This window comes from Odontesthes bonariensis, chromosome 16 (genome assembly GCF_027942865.1).
Source record: "Odontesthes bonariensis isolate fOdoBon6 chromosome 16, fOdoBon6.hap1, whole genome shotgun sequence".
Taxonomy (NCBI): domain Eukaryota; kingdom Metazoa; phylum Chordata; class Actinopteri; order Atheriniformes; family Atherinopsidae; genus Odontesthes; species Odontesthes bonariensis.
This window is the reverse complement of record NC_134521.1, coordinates 26,575,364-26,590,591: the sequence shown is the minus strand read 5'-3', so window position 1 is coordinate 26,590,591 and position 15,228 is coordinate 26,575,364. Positions and strand designations below refer to the sequence as shown.

The window sequence follows — 15,228 nt, the reverse complement described above, 5'->3', positions numbered from 1 at the left end:
ATTTCATTTGTTTTATTTTCATTTTATTTGTTTTATTTTATTTTCATCATTTCATTTGATTTATGGACAACCCTGAACATCCTCTCCATGAGACTGTTATCGGAAAACAGAGTCTCTTCAGTCAAAGGCTTCTTCAGTTAGGATGCAAAACGGACCGCTACAGGAAATCTTTCCTGCCCACAGCCATCAGCATCTATAATAACTCCTTGATTTAATTGAGTTACATCAACATTTAATTTCCCTCTGGGATAAATAAAGTATTTTTGAATTGAATTGAATTGAATTGAATTGAATTGAATTTAATTGAATTTCATTACCATCTCAGAGCCGCATAACAGCTTGAAGTTGACAGGGAACAGTAATGTGATGTTTGCACAACAGACCACAGCAGCCTGGGTGCATTAATGTAACCCTAAATATATATTAACTGAACACGACCAATACAATGGCCAAGTGTTGCCACTGCCACTTTGCATGGGGCTTCTGTTTCAGTTTATAAACACAGTTACCATGAAACTTAGTATAGTTTGAACCATTCTATTATGTGTATAGTTGCAAGTTTTCATTGGTAAAACTAAACATTTTTTATTTTAGTCAGTCGAACAAACTAAAACACTGTAACCTGTGGACATAGCCTCCTGTTTGTCAGTTTAATCATCTTCGCCAATATAGACGATCTTTGTATGCAGCGGGCCTGGGGCTTGAATAGTGGGAGGAGTCGCTGAGGTCATTTCAGTCAGAGTGGGGAATTTCTATAAGGCGAGTTGTGACCGTACAAGATCCATTGGACTCATTTCTAGCGCCATCTGTTGGCCGAACGTGGCAACGCAACACATTTATTCATAACTTACAGATTTTTGTTTGTTTCTTGATCATAAAGAAATAAAGATAATTTCGATTTAAAGAGCTTTTTCTTCTTGGTAGTCTGAAATGCAATGTATTAAGAATTAAATTTAGGGATGGGACACAGTAGAGAGTTGTTGAGGTGACATCATTTATTACTTGAGCACGACTTCAGATGAGAGAAATGGTTACAAATCCATTGGTTTTTACATGGGCCCTGTATTTCAAGAAACATATTTACATTTTTTTTTATCCAAAACACATGCAAATGTGTCCCTCTACCTGCTGATGTCATATATGCCAGAAATGGGAAGATCACCGGCTCACACAAAAGAGTAAAGGACAAAAACGTCACACGAGAGGACAAGGTGTCATTGAGAAGCTTTTAAAGTGTTTGCATGAGTATTGTTTAAAAAAAATGTTTCTTTTTTAACCTTTTTAGTGTTTTTCGAATATCATGGCTACATCAGTCAAACTAGAATCTAATGTCCTGTGAGAGTACAGCACCAAAAGTAAACAGGATCGAAGTGATACTTTGAATAATGCCTTGAAAAATTACACTGATTGTACATTATATTTTAATTGGCTCAGTGATTGAATGATTACCACAGAGTCACACTTCACTGAATTGAAGAAGGAATATTATTGTATTTAATCTTGCGTGCATCAAAAATTAAACTTATTACATCTTTGGCATTTTGAAAGTCCAAATCAATCCATTTAACACAAAAGCTGCCATTCCCCTCTTAGACTGTGACCTAATGCCCTAATGTGTGACACATAGTCAATAATCTTAAAATCGAATCCCACGATTTCATAAAGAAAAGGAGTCAGTAGTTGAATTGTGGGGAATATGTACACCACTTATCTTAAAGGAGTATAATTGTATAGCTTGACTCGTGTTTATGGGAAAAGTCCAACAGGTCAAAAACTAAATATTATTCATAATTCAATTCTGAATAAAACTCTCATTATAATACTGTAATATTTCTGTGGATTTATGGCGCAGTGAAGAAAAATCATCAGACAGAAGGAATGAGGCCCTAGCTACATGAAAATGAAACAAGGTTTTTTTTTAAACCGAGTACGAAAATGATTCCGACCACACAGGAAAGTTAGTGACTATTTTTTCTCTCACATCTTTAATAATGGTGTTTAACCTCTTTTAACACCTCTTTGTAACAACTCTTTTCCTGTGTCCTCTGTAAAAGACCCACGATGGTCCTTGTTTACCAAGGCACATCATTATAGCTGTCGACTTGAACTTTTAATGAGAAACAATGGTCACAACTGTTGTCTCAGAAGTGACTAAAGGGTAAATTATCTTAAAGTCGTAAGTTCAACTGAAGCATTAGACAAAATGAATTAAGCTTCGAAACCCTGTGGCTCCACCATCTTTGACACCTTTTTGACACATTGCATGTATGTCATTGACACATGCAGTTTGTGTCTGTGGTTCATGTGTGAAAATATCTCATATTTTGAGGTGCTACTTCCTCCTCCCATGCAAAGCGCAGCGTCTGGCTGTTTGCTCATTTCTCCATCTGCCACACCGTGGTGTGCAGAGATGGCCGTTTACAGGAAGTCGCCTGTTGTTTGTGTGCAAATTCTAAAGATGCATGAGGTTGGTTCAAGAACTGGATTATTCCAGTTTCAGGTATAGTACGTGCAGACTTTTACTTAACAGTGGCAGCTGCTGCTGTTCGTCACTGATAACACCAAAAAATACACACAAGAAGTGATCTTATACAAAGGATAGGATTTCCTGTTTTATAGCCTTCACGTTCTCTGTAAGCTCTCACGCCTTCAAGTGCAAATCTGTGCACATATTCACAACATTTAGTAATCACACACAACTAGTCTGTGTATGAGAATTGTTTTACTGTATCTAATTCATCATCAACTGTTTTCAAGACCAGAGTGAGTTCAGTGTTTACTGCCAGCACACACAGAGCCAACAGAATATCTTCCAAATTAAAGCGCTCCTTGAATGGTCCAAACTTCTGAACTCCCTGTGAAAAGTGTTCAAGAATACAAAGATTTATAATCCATTGATGTATCTAAAGACGGAGGGATTAATCAAGAGCAGCGCTCATGTAACACCTTCCCAACTAGGATGCTTTATAGCCGTCGAGAAGCTGTTAATTAGATTTTCGAAGGCCCCTCTGTGATTTAATCCGTCGCATCAACATCTCCCGGCTTCATGTTGAGAAACAAAAACCTAATTCTCAACTTGACACCTGAAATGTGCTGGATAGCTGAGAACATGACCGACTCCAAGTTTTACTTTAAGAGTTCTTAAAGCTCTAAATCTATTTCAACACAGCAGAGCAGGCTCACACTGCAGAAATCAAATCAAATCAAATCAAATTTATTCATATAGCACATTTCATGTATAAACAATTCAAAAGGCTTTACATAAAATAAAAGCATTGCAGCAGGGAGTGGAAGAAGCATTAAAATACATAAATGAATATAAAGAGAAACAAATAAAATAATTTAAATGAATTTAAAACAAGCAACAGTCAAGATAAGTTAAAATATACCATGCAGATTTCATGCATAGACACATGAGAAAAGAAATGTTTTTAACCTGGATTCAAAAATGTCTACATTTGGTGAGAGTTTAATCTCCACTGGCAGTTTGTTCCACTTGTTTGCAGCATAACAGCTAAATGCTGCTTCTCCATGTTTAGTCTGGACTCTGGACTGGACCAGCTGACCTGAGTCCTTGGATCTAAGTTCTCTGCTGGGTTTATATTCTCTGAACAGATCACAACAGCTATTTATGGACTCAGCATGATACCAGGTTGAAAAAAATGTGCCTAAATCTGTCAATCCAGACACTTTCTGTAAGAAAGTGTATAAGAAAAGTATAAGAGAATAAGAAAAGCACTGAATTTCACAGAAGTCTCTGAAGGGATTTGAAACTGTAATGATGCTGCTGTTGCTGGTTATATTTGACTGTGACAAAATGCTAGTTTCCTGCAAATAGACGGTGAGGCCAAACACCTGCTTCATAGAGACAGTCAGAGGTTTTCATCTGAATCCTATTCTGGCTCGAACAAGTACGGCTGGATCTGAGTTGCCCATCACAGGGCCACACATAAACCACCATGCACGCTAACACTCACTATGTGTCAAATCTAGACACCAATTAACCCAACATGCATGTTTTTGGATGGTGGGAGGAAGCCAGAGTACCCGGAGAGAGCCAACGCATACATGGGGAGAACATGCAAACTCCACACAGAAAGGCCCCCGCCGGGATTCAAAACCAGGAACTCTCTTGCTGTGTGAGTTGGCGGTGCTAACCACCACACCACCGTGCAGCCCACTCTACAGAGCAGATCAACTTTTTTAAAATGGCCATTTTATTCCTCTTTTCTGGTTGTTTTGTTGTTGTATGCTGCAAGAAGTAACCTTGTTGACAAGTGGAATTGAACAAAACTGTGATGAAACTGAGTTAAATGGTGGCCATGGATAAAGGTGGAACTGGTTCAATTTTGGTGAAGCTCTAGATGACTTTTTTTTTAGAAATTTCCCAACAGCAGACATGCTGTGTGAGTTGATAAACCAAGCACAGCATTTTTAAACTAAAGAGGCAAAAAAAAATTCTCAGAAGTGTAAATATGTGCCTTTTTTCTTTTCTTTTTTTTTGGAACAGTCAGGAGGACACAGACACTCCTTTGAATGAATGTGAAATGTGTAAATATGCAGTGGTTGTATAATTAGGTCCCGGTATTTTCTCAAAATGATCGGTGAATCAGAACAGGTTAAACCATGAACGGAATGGACACATCCTTATTGCTTGAATCTCACAGCTTTTTAACAAAGGAAAAATAAATGTTTTTCACATTTTTCACTGAGGAGACTTTAGCCAGTAAGAGTATCATTTGAATTTCATACTTTTTGTTCTTTTTTGCTGAGATTTCATACATTCATTCCACTGAAGTTTACCTATCCACCACCTGTTAAACAAAAGTAAAGATGCTGTTGAGCAGGTAATGGAAAAGTAGGTTGGGGTCCCTACCTGTTGGCCCTGTAATTGGTCATTTCTGCATCATCTTTTTCACACTTTTGTGGTTATGCAAAGCAAAAAAGCCTGTGTGATTTATTTTTTGGATTTGCTGCAGGGGATGAGTTATATTCACAAGTATCCACTTGAAGAGGACAGAGATGAAGCAACCACTGTAAATGATTCACAAAGCCTCCACTCCACTGGTGTTTATTGCCAAGTAAGTGCCAGACAGATATTCAAAGGCTACAACAAATAGAATCTCACGTTACTGTTTTCAGAAGCCTTGTTGAGAAATGTCATCAACACCCTGCAGTGCATGTCCAAATATGGCATACACATGGCACATCTCTGGGACATCCTTTCAATTAGTCTTGGAAAAGCCATTATCATGCACACAGATTCCAAAAGTCTAAGCTGTGATCACAATGATAGCTCTCTTTCTGGTGTTCCAGGAGCTGTTGGCATGATGTGACAGTCTAAGTTAGTTTGTGTCATCGCTGCTGTTTTTTCACTCCCATTGAGGCTAGCTACAGAGCTGAACTCTGGTGACCAAATAGACCAAGCAGAAATGTGGCTCAGACTGCAGAGGTTTTGGCATTATGTAAGATTAATTGTAGGAACTGAAGTCGGTCTCCTTTGTCTTCTATTGATGTTTATACTGTGTTGCTCCCCAGTGTCCCCAGGCGGACAAGGCACTGTAAGAATGAATCAGGGCGCAGACAGACAGGCAGCCCTGCTGGCTTCCAGGGTCTGACTTGATCCCATGGCCTGGACACATGCGTCACTCTGTCTCAGCCTCCCTCTCTGCAGTAGGAGGGTAATTTTAGTCCTGACGCTGACCTGTTAAAATGAGTCCTCTGACACAGTTAGAGGGGAGGTGAGGTGAGGGAGGAGTTGATGGAGAACAGACACTGACTTAAGGCCTCAGAGTCCGGACAGCGAAGAAAAAAGGTGGAAAGCTTGGCATGGCAAGCTTGATTTATCCGCACTTCACTTAAGAGCAGGAAAAGAGGACATGCTGGCTCATCAGGGGTGCTGTCACATGACTTTCTCACAGGTAGGTGACCAACTAACTGCTAAGAGATGAAAAATGGAAGTGAAATGTTAGCATTTAAATAATGACATGTATTTATACCGGTGGATTTTGAGCTCTAATCCAAAAAGCCAAACTTCTTGTCTGTTTAGATTCTCAGTCATTAAGGTCAGCCGGTAAGCCTGTGTGCTTAAAGAGAAGGATAATTTCACCTCTGATCCCAGAACTTTTCTCAGGTCCAGCTTCTCTTTGAAGGTTATCTATCTTCTCGTTATCTCTTTCCTTGACAGCAGGTTAGTGAGTTATTTGATCCTTGTGAGAGCACATCAAAGGAAGCATATAACATTTCAACACTGACACAACATATCTGTGGTTAATCAAAACATTTTCAAAGATTAGAGTGGAAAGAAGTATCATTTAGTATTTCAGAAAACCATGTCCAAACAGCTGAAGAATTCAGACATCTACTGCAATAAATCAGCTCCTTTCCAAATAAAATCCGTCACAACATCTAACATTGAAGAAAATATCCCATTTATCAAAAAAAATAAATAGATAAATTCCATCCCTGTACTGCATGCAGAAGATGAAAAAGAAGAATATTGCTCAGGAAAAAAAATGAAACATATGCAAACACAAGCAATTCTTTAATCAATAATTGTTTAGAAAATACTATCAAAATGTTTCACACAATATCAAAAACAGAAGGAAAAAGAATGCTAACACTGTCATGTCTTACATCTATTTACAAAATGATGAGAATAATAAGTACTTCTGATTAATTAGAATACAGAATCCAGCTGGTATTCCTGCAGAGCTGGCAGCACACATCACCACCTGCTGGTTACATTCTGTCACCCAGCAAACGTCCCAGCACAGGGGTGTGTCAGGAGGCCCCCAAAACAAATACTGCAGGTACGGAGTAAAGCAGGCTAAGAAGGGAGGTTTAAAGTTAAAACTGAATCATATCAGCTCATTTAGTCCATCTCTGATTTCCAGAGGGTTAGGGTTACAGGCAGCTTCCAGGAAGTTTAAATCCTGCAGTTTTCAACAGCAGAAGGTTTGGCTGTTTGGCTTCCACTAACCGTTTTATAAAATCCCTTTTGAACTTTACCCCACTTCATGCCAGACGTCATGCCCCCCCCCCCACAACTCTCCTTCAATATATACACAGGGTGAATGTTTCCTCCCACAGATCCGCACTCTGACTCCGTCATCTTTTGGACGTCATTCCCACCTGCAGCTCTGTCCGAAGGTCCACTCAGTGGCAAGAGCTATTTAGATTCATAGATTCCTCTCCAGGTCGCTGTGAGTTGGAAACCAGACAGTGAGTGGGTAGGCCTTACATTCCTCGTGTGGCTTTCGTTTTCCTTCTTCTTCTCTCCGTTTGCTCCAAGACATTCCACACGCAGGATGTCTCGGCTCTGTCGCAGCTCTACCTCTGGTTACAAATGATAACAAAAACCAGAGTTGTTGCAGGAACAGCGCTGGCTGGATCCACCACTGCTTTTTCCCATTTCACAGGACAGACTTCTTGCCAGCTACTGCTGCTCTGCGACCTCCACTCTCCAGGATACAAAGATTACACTGAAATTACACTGAAATTGCGCTGAGAAAACACTTTTTTGGATAAGCATTTGAGGAATTGGACATAGGGTAAGGCGCAATGGGCTAGCTGGACGTCTCTCAAGTGTGCAGCTGGTGGTGATCTGACTATTAAAATGTAATTAGTACTTCAGACAGCCAACAGAATCTAGGTGCAAAATGTTGCGTTTTGAATCACTCCAGTGTTTTACTAATGGATAGCAAAGCCATGTGTTGCCTCTTATTCGCCAGACTTTTACTGGCACTTGCCACATGTCCAGCAGGGAGTTTAATGCATTAGTGTTGATTTCCTCTGCTTGTCGCGTCCATGTGTTGTTTGTTTTGTTGTCTGACCTTATAATGATTGCAGGTGTAAAGTTACATCACCGTCATCTGGGAATTATTTTCACAAAGACAGAATCAAAGTGATGTTCAGACAGAAAACATGTTCGGTCATGTGCCTGCTCTGTCTGGCCTCCATCCAGTTCTGATCCCAGACTGGTTTTATCGCTTGGAAAAAAAGGAAAAAAAGAAAAAAAAGTCAGAAAAAGACAGCAGAGACAGACAGAGGGAGGACATGGGGAGGGGGGCACTTCCCATAATCATATAAGGAAAGCACTGTTGTCCTTCCCTTCCTGCCTTGTTTCTTTTTCTGAGACACTTTCTCGGCTGGTTTATCAGGCGGGTGAACACAGTGGATCTCCTCTATCTTTGCAGACACAGGGTCATCACTCTGCTTCGTCCGCATCTCAAAGTCAGTGCAGGATGTCTGAGGGGGATGTCACGGTCCTGCCATTCGGCTCTGCGTCTCTGGACCTGTCCAAGCAGGAGCAGCGCGCACCGACGAGGCTTTACAGTCAGAATGGGGGGTATCACCTGAGGATATTACCAGATGGAACAGTGAATGGTGGGAGGCAGGAAAATGACCCTTATGGTGAGAAAAACTAAATCAGCGGCTACCGGATTAAAAGTACGACACATAGCCTTTTCATACTTACATTTTAAGTTAAGGTTAGGCTTGTTATGTACATGTCATTTTTTTTAAGTCTTCAATTGAAAGCATTAATTGTTTTGGATGAGCAAAAGTGCAATGGTTGACAACTAAGATATTCTGTGAAGAGATTATCTGGGTGTAATAAAAACTGGATTTGAACTGTTACAATATATAGGCTCATGAAGGAGTCAATTAAGTTATCACCAGAAAAACTGATGAAGTCCTGTTGTGCAAGGTACTTCAAATCAGCAGTAAAGCTGCTCTGTGAATCAGGCTTACAATCACAACTTAATATCCTGTGCACACATTTGGACAACAGGGCCCCTTTTCCCTGAAGTATGGTGGGCAAACACTGTATTCCGGAATATTGTGCAGGTTGTTTTTTCACTTTAACCTTGGACATTGCTGGTAACCCTAACCCTAACACACAGGGGTGTGATGTTGTATGTTGCAGACGTCCTAAGGATAAAAGCAGTGAGTGTGGGAGTGGTAGTCATCAAAGGTGAGATGACAGGAAGGTACCTGGCCATGAACAAGAACGGAAGCCTCTACGGATCAGTGGGTTTTTACAATTTCACATCCTTTTTACATCTAATTTTAGACAGGATGACCTTAATCGACACGTATAAACTCAATGTTGCCAAAGCCAGTTTTTATTTCTAGTTTGAAGAGAAATAGAGCAACCATTTTCATAATATCACATAACACATTTACGTGACAACATACATTTAAAAACACCAATCTATTACAGCTATTACAATTCATTCTATGAATTCGTAATAGCTGTGGGTATTTTCCACAACTGCAAAACAGTGGAAAATCCCTGTGATTTATTCCACAGAAAAAGTTGCTCAGTATAGCCAAGAAATGTTTGAGGTAATAACGTTCCCTGTGAGTAACAATTTGTCATAGACCATTAAAATGATTTATGTGAGATATCGAGGCGCAGGTTTGTTACGAATATTTGGTTTAGGTTTTACCATAGACTCTTTGATATGAATTAACAAGAAGCATTAAGTTAATGAAACCTCCCCGATTCTTGTCTCAGCAAGCACTGAATGATGACTGTTACTTCCTGGAGAAGTATGAGGAGAACGACTACAACACATACCGCTCTCAGAAATACAGCTGGTATGTTGCTTTAAAGAGGAACGGTCAGCCCAAAGCGGGACCGGATACCCACCAGGGTCAGAAGGCCATCTTTTTTCTGCCAAGGTCCGCAGGCAACGTGTAAACCAAGACGGCACCAGGAACCACCGGCACGCTCACACAAGTTTTCAATGCACATCATTTAGAGCCATGTTATGCTGAACAAAATACCATTAAAGGTCACTTAAAATCCAGCCATGCTGATAAAACCTGAGGCATAATAGCATTTTAGGGTTAGTTTTATCTCAATGCTTACAACTCAAATACTTGATTATCAGACCATTCCAACTCATGTAAACAGTTTTCACATCTTCATCATTGTGTGGATATGAAGTGATATCCAGACTACTCTTTGCTTATAAGAAAGAACACATCCTCCCTGTTCACTGCAGGCAGAAAATATGTCGAGCATCAGTGCATGTCCTTGTTGGTAAATGAGTGTTCACTTTGAGCCCTGGTTTGAAATACCACTGCTGGGAGCTAGAAATGGACAGCGTGCTCACAAAGATAGCTCCACAGTTGATCATGTCAGGGAAAAATCAGCAGGGTTGGAGTTTGATAACTTTGAATGTCTGAAAACTTGCTCAAGCCTGGACGATGGCTTTACCGGTAGCTACTTATTCAAAATATCTGTCAAGGGATAAAGTTTAAAACATCACGGTGCCCCCTTATCACGACTTTTTAAGCTGACGTGGCATAATCTTTGTGTTGGAATGATTGAAAGTAGCATCCTTGTTCATAAGAGGGTTAGCCACAATGACCATTTGTATGATTATATTGTATCAGTATGTCGTGTTTGTCCTGCGGTCGCCTGCAGGGCTAATATGAAAAGTTATTATTTAGTTGTATGTCTGTTTGGGGGTGGTACCAAATGCTTTGTGGATTAAGTGAAAGTTATTTGATTCCGGTTATAAGGACGCTGTAACGGACCAAAGAAACCTTTCTGCCACACAAAGTTTTCTTTTCATTCATCCTCACAGTTGCAAATAAGTCTCTATCAACCTATTTCTATTTCACCACATATTTTTGTAACTCTATGATGGTTAAATTACTATTGTGAATATTCATTTGAAAGTTTTACTGCTAATGACATTTTAATTCTACTTTGTAACTGATAGTTTTAGATAATATATGCATACACAGTTACAGCACAAAAAGGTAACTTGATCGCCTTTTCACAGGTAATACATATTGTATTGTAGTTATTTAAATCTATGGAATATGACTGTATTATTAAAGAATAAAGAAACAGTTTGATTTATTGTGATATGGTTCTTTCCTAAAAAAGGTCAAAGTACACATATGTTTTCTGAAAGATCTATTTTCAGTAACCAACTTGCAGCTAAGTCTACATGAAAAGCAATTTTTCCCCAGAAAAATGACCCTCTTCGAGAGAGGCATTCCTTTCTGAGGCAAAAGTCAGAAAACATATATGTTTGGCCATAAGATGGCAGCATTGTTTTAGTTTCAGAAGTGTTTCTGTTCTGACTGAGGGAAGCAAAAGCTCTGCAGCTCAAATCTTTGGATGATTGTTTACACACATCCAGGCCGCATGCAATACTGTGGATGATAAATCTGAGAGATAAATCTGGAAAAGCACAAAGCTTCCGTTCATAGCTTACGGACAGCTATGCTTTGTCAGCTGTGGATGCTGAGGCACAAGACTCAAAAGTTGTCTGATACTGTACAAATCCTTGTAAATGAAAACATATGGAGATGACATTTCCAGGACACTGTATATTATTGAAGGTAGTGCAAAATCCCCTTATAAAGATATTTGTTCAGGCCACTTTTAGCATCGTTTGATATCTTAACTTGCTAATTGTTTGGAAATAAAAATCTAAACTTCCAAGGAGAAAAACAGTTCAAATGACTTCAGCATGTGATCAAGCAATAAGTGTGAATTTCCTACCCTCAACTAATTTAATTTCCCAATTTGAGCCCGTTTGTATTTGCACTATTCTCAGTCACGACATGCCTCTTTCCTGCTGAAATCATTGTGGCCATAAAAGTGTGACAGCCGAATGCACCGAAAGACCTCCCCTCACCCCAATCAAATATTTTCACCACATTTTTTGGAAGCAAATGTGTTCTTCATCTAATCCGTGCTTAATGTGAGCAGGGCCTGAAACGCTGTTTCAGAGGCTGCTGTGCCAGGAAAAAGATCCGGAGGAAACATGCAGTGGGACATGGTTTAAAATGTTTGGGATGACTGAAGCTGATTCTCCAACAAGGTCCATATTATTGTGGGATTCAAACAGAGCTGGCCAGAAACTTTATACTACGATTATCAAATAGCCACGTACTACAGATGTGACAAATTACTATTATGAACTGAGAAATGTTGATTTTCCACTTTTGGAAATTGATTCACACGTGACTCTAAATTTTGCACATACAGTATAAACACCCGTGCAATGTGTCCACTGATATAGGTTGGACAGTACAGTGTGTGCAAGTGATTAAACAGGCCACACACTGAAAGATATACAAATGTACATTTTATCACAGCAACTATTACAACATTTTACAGTTCAATTTTTCAAGGAAATCCAACTTGCATGGTCAAATAGAATGCACTGATACCAAAGGCATCTGATCAAAGCGCTGCTTGTACTTATTTTTTCAAACAATACTTAAGAAATATTAAAACTTTTGCACCAAATTCTCACTTTTTTCTGTTTTCTCTCTCTTTAAAGAAAACTTTTTTTGAACAGTTAAAGATATAGATTTTGCAAGTATCATCTAAGCCTGAATAAACACTATAAAAAGGGATATTATACGCAGTTAGTATTCTGTCTGAATGTTGGAAAGCAGCTGATGGCAGATAAAGAAAAACAACAATCACTTTTACTATTTTCAACGATTAATGTTTCTCTCCAGTCACAAAAGTGTTCGATATTCAAAAAAACAGGTAAGCAACCTGTCTGACCTCTAATTAATAAGACAGTCATCCCCCACCCACCCGAAGAAAGACAAACCACACAGACACAGAACACACACACAAACCTGGCTGGCCGTTGGCCTGCTGGGCTGTGCAGGGCAGGAAGGGAATCATTCACTGTAAACTGAACAAGGACTGGCTTCCTCTGGGAGTCCCCGAGCCTGACAGCGGCCAAGATCCCTGCAACACAAACCACTCTAGCAGACACACACAGATAAACACATACACACCCTGTATCTGAGACGCATTCTCTCATCTGTTACTCATCTCTCTTTTCTCAATCCCATCTTGCTGTTCTCTCCCTTCCTGCCTGTCTCTCAATTTCAAGCCTCTTTTAAAACCCATCCATCTTGTTTGCTATCTATCATTTTCTACAAACGTTTCTCTCTCCTCGTTTTTTTCTCCCTCTGAGATTCTTCTGTTTAGTTTTCCAACTTGTTGTTTCTTTGCAGTTGTTTCATCTGATTATCAATTTGAGGTATCTCAAGGATGAAGAGCCCCTTAGTGAGGAATGCCGTAGTTGGACAGATACTGATAAGGATAAAGAATAATCTTAGGGTCATTGTTTATCTTAAGAAGGAAACCATCTTGATATACAGTGCAAAAAATCTCAGCAATAATGAGAGACACTCCTCTGTGCTTTTCTTTCACTTTCATCCGGCTCTGTTGGCGTTTTAATGTTAACAGAGATGCTTTGTCAGTTTTGCTGTATGCAAGCTATTCCCGTCACCTTTCTCCTCCACACAAGCAACCACTTACACACGCACCAGCAGGAACGGAAACAGGGGATGCATATCCGTCAGCTGATCCAACTGGAAATGCTGACACTGTTATCCCCATCTGCCTCTGCTTTCTGAGATGAGGGGGGAGTAAAGCAGAGATGGAGAAGGGAAACAAGGGGGGAAAGGAGAGGGGCGAGGAGGAGCGAGCATTCTGACAACCCAGAGAATGGTCCGGATGCTTGTGGTTTGCCCTACAGCAACTGTTTTCCCAATAGATGATATGTGCTGGATGGACATATTCTGAGGGGCACCAAACATGCAGCTTTCCCTCACAGCAATAGCAAAAGGCATTTGTCAACCCCGAGATTGCACATAAGATAGAGGAGGGAAACTGACACGGTTGTTCCTATGAAACAAAAAGCTCTATTAAAGTAAGAGTCCAAGGATAACGTATCACTCATCATGCTACGAGTCTGACTGTGTTGATGAGGCACTCATCTGTCAACCTTTCCACTGGTACTCACATGGTTGAACAGGCTTTAAGTTTCTGTGTGTTTGTTTGTCGTGTTCTGGCAAAACAAAGACACGATTAGTGTGTGAGTTTATTAAAACTGGAGGATAGATGTGTTATCTTTTTACTGATAGCCAGCTGTGTCCTTGTTGCCAAAGTGGTGAGTGTGATGTTCATTCTCATCCTGATGCATCGAATAATGCTGTTTCAGTTTCAAAGTTTGGTCAACACTGGAATCGCATGACTCTGAGATTAACAATTTCTCTATTGGACCAGGTTCTGAAAAATGATTTTAAATCAACAAAGTCTGCAAAACATATTCAAAACTTATTATGTTGCTTAGTAAAAAAGGAGAAGCAAACATCGCCAGCTTTGCCGATTTGGCAATTTATACACCTGCCAGGGTGAGTTATCTCCCCCAAAGCAAGATAGGCTTTCTCTCTGCCTCTGCCCTGCTGTTCAGTGAAAGGTAGCTGTGCCTGTGAGCTCCTTCATCAGTGCTGTGCTTGTAAGCACTATCAGAGGCTGTCAACTGTCTAAGAAAATGTTGGAGACATTCAGTCGTATAAAACACTCCCCCCTTGACACTTCATATCTTCAACTTTTTCTTTGACTAAGAAATTAAAACAATTTCATCTCATTTCCTCCTTTTTAGATGTTGATACAGTTGCTACAACTAACATTAGCTCTCAGGCTGCTAACAGCTTCCTTCACACCTGCTGCAGAGAAGGGGAAGGGATCCTAATAGCCGCTTTCGGACAGACCGTTCTAAGAAAGTAGTTATCAGAACTACCCTCCTCGAATCTCGTTCTGATAACTATCCTTCCCCAGCGGAAGTGTTTCAGTCTGCATTCGCACTTGAGTCGGGACCTGATAGGGACTGATGCGCCGCGCGCAGCCGTCTGCTTCAGTGACGTGTTAGCCGTTTAGCGCTACATTCAAACACAAAACAAAACAGTAAAAGTAAGGAGAGTAGAAAAAACACCACCAAGAAGCTAATATGGAGAGCGGGGAGGCCACTGTGTACGGAGCCCGGTGGAGATCAAACAATATCTTTTTCAGGGGATTTCAAGAAAGCGTTCTCTCACTTTTCAAAGTGTGCCCTCGCTTTATTAAATCGTGCGCTCGTCTAAATAAAGCGTGTGCGCGTACATAAACCGTGCGCTCGTCTTACTAAAACCGTGCGCTCACTGCCCCTCAGTCGTGCCCACATTATATACCTTGTGAGCACAATAAACAAAAGTGTGCCCACGATCTGTAAGACGTGCCCACGACATTCTGTATGGCAACAATAAATCGAACAGTGTCCTTTAATGTTATGTTTAATTCAAGTGCTTGGTCTGGACTGTTTGTCAACTTTAACCCTCGTTCTTGCATTATGCCTGTGCAAAAATCAAATACATCGATGTCGCATGGTATGGAGTCGA

The 15,228-nt window shown here is 40.2% G+C and overlaps 1 protein-coding gene across 1 annotated transcript; it reads left to right on the top strand.

Moving 5' to 3' along the window:
• Nucleotides 1–5,791: 5,791 nt before the first annotated feature.
• Nucleotides 5,792–10,798, top strand: LOC142401841 (putative fibroblast growth factor 1). The gene is made up of 4 exons (XM_075487304.1): nucleotides 5,792–5,921; nucleotides 8,199–8,415; nucleotides 8,930–9,033; nucleotides 9,524–10,798. Exons 1-4 carry the CDS (start codon nucleotides 5,880–5,882, stop codon nucleotides 9,707–9,709), a joined length of 549 nt encoding a protein of 182 aa, XP_075343419.1. The 5' UTR covers nucleotides 5,792–5,879; the 3' UTR covers nucleotides 9,710–10,798.
• Nucleotides 10,799–15,228: the final 4,430 nt, after the last annotated feature.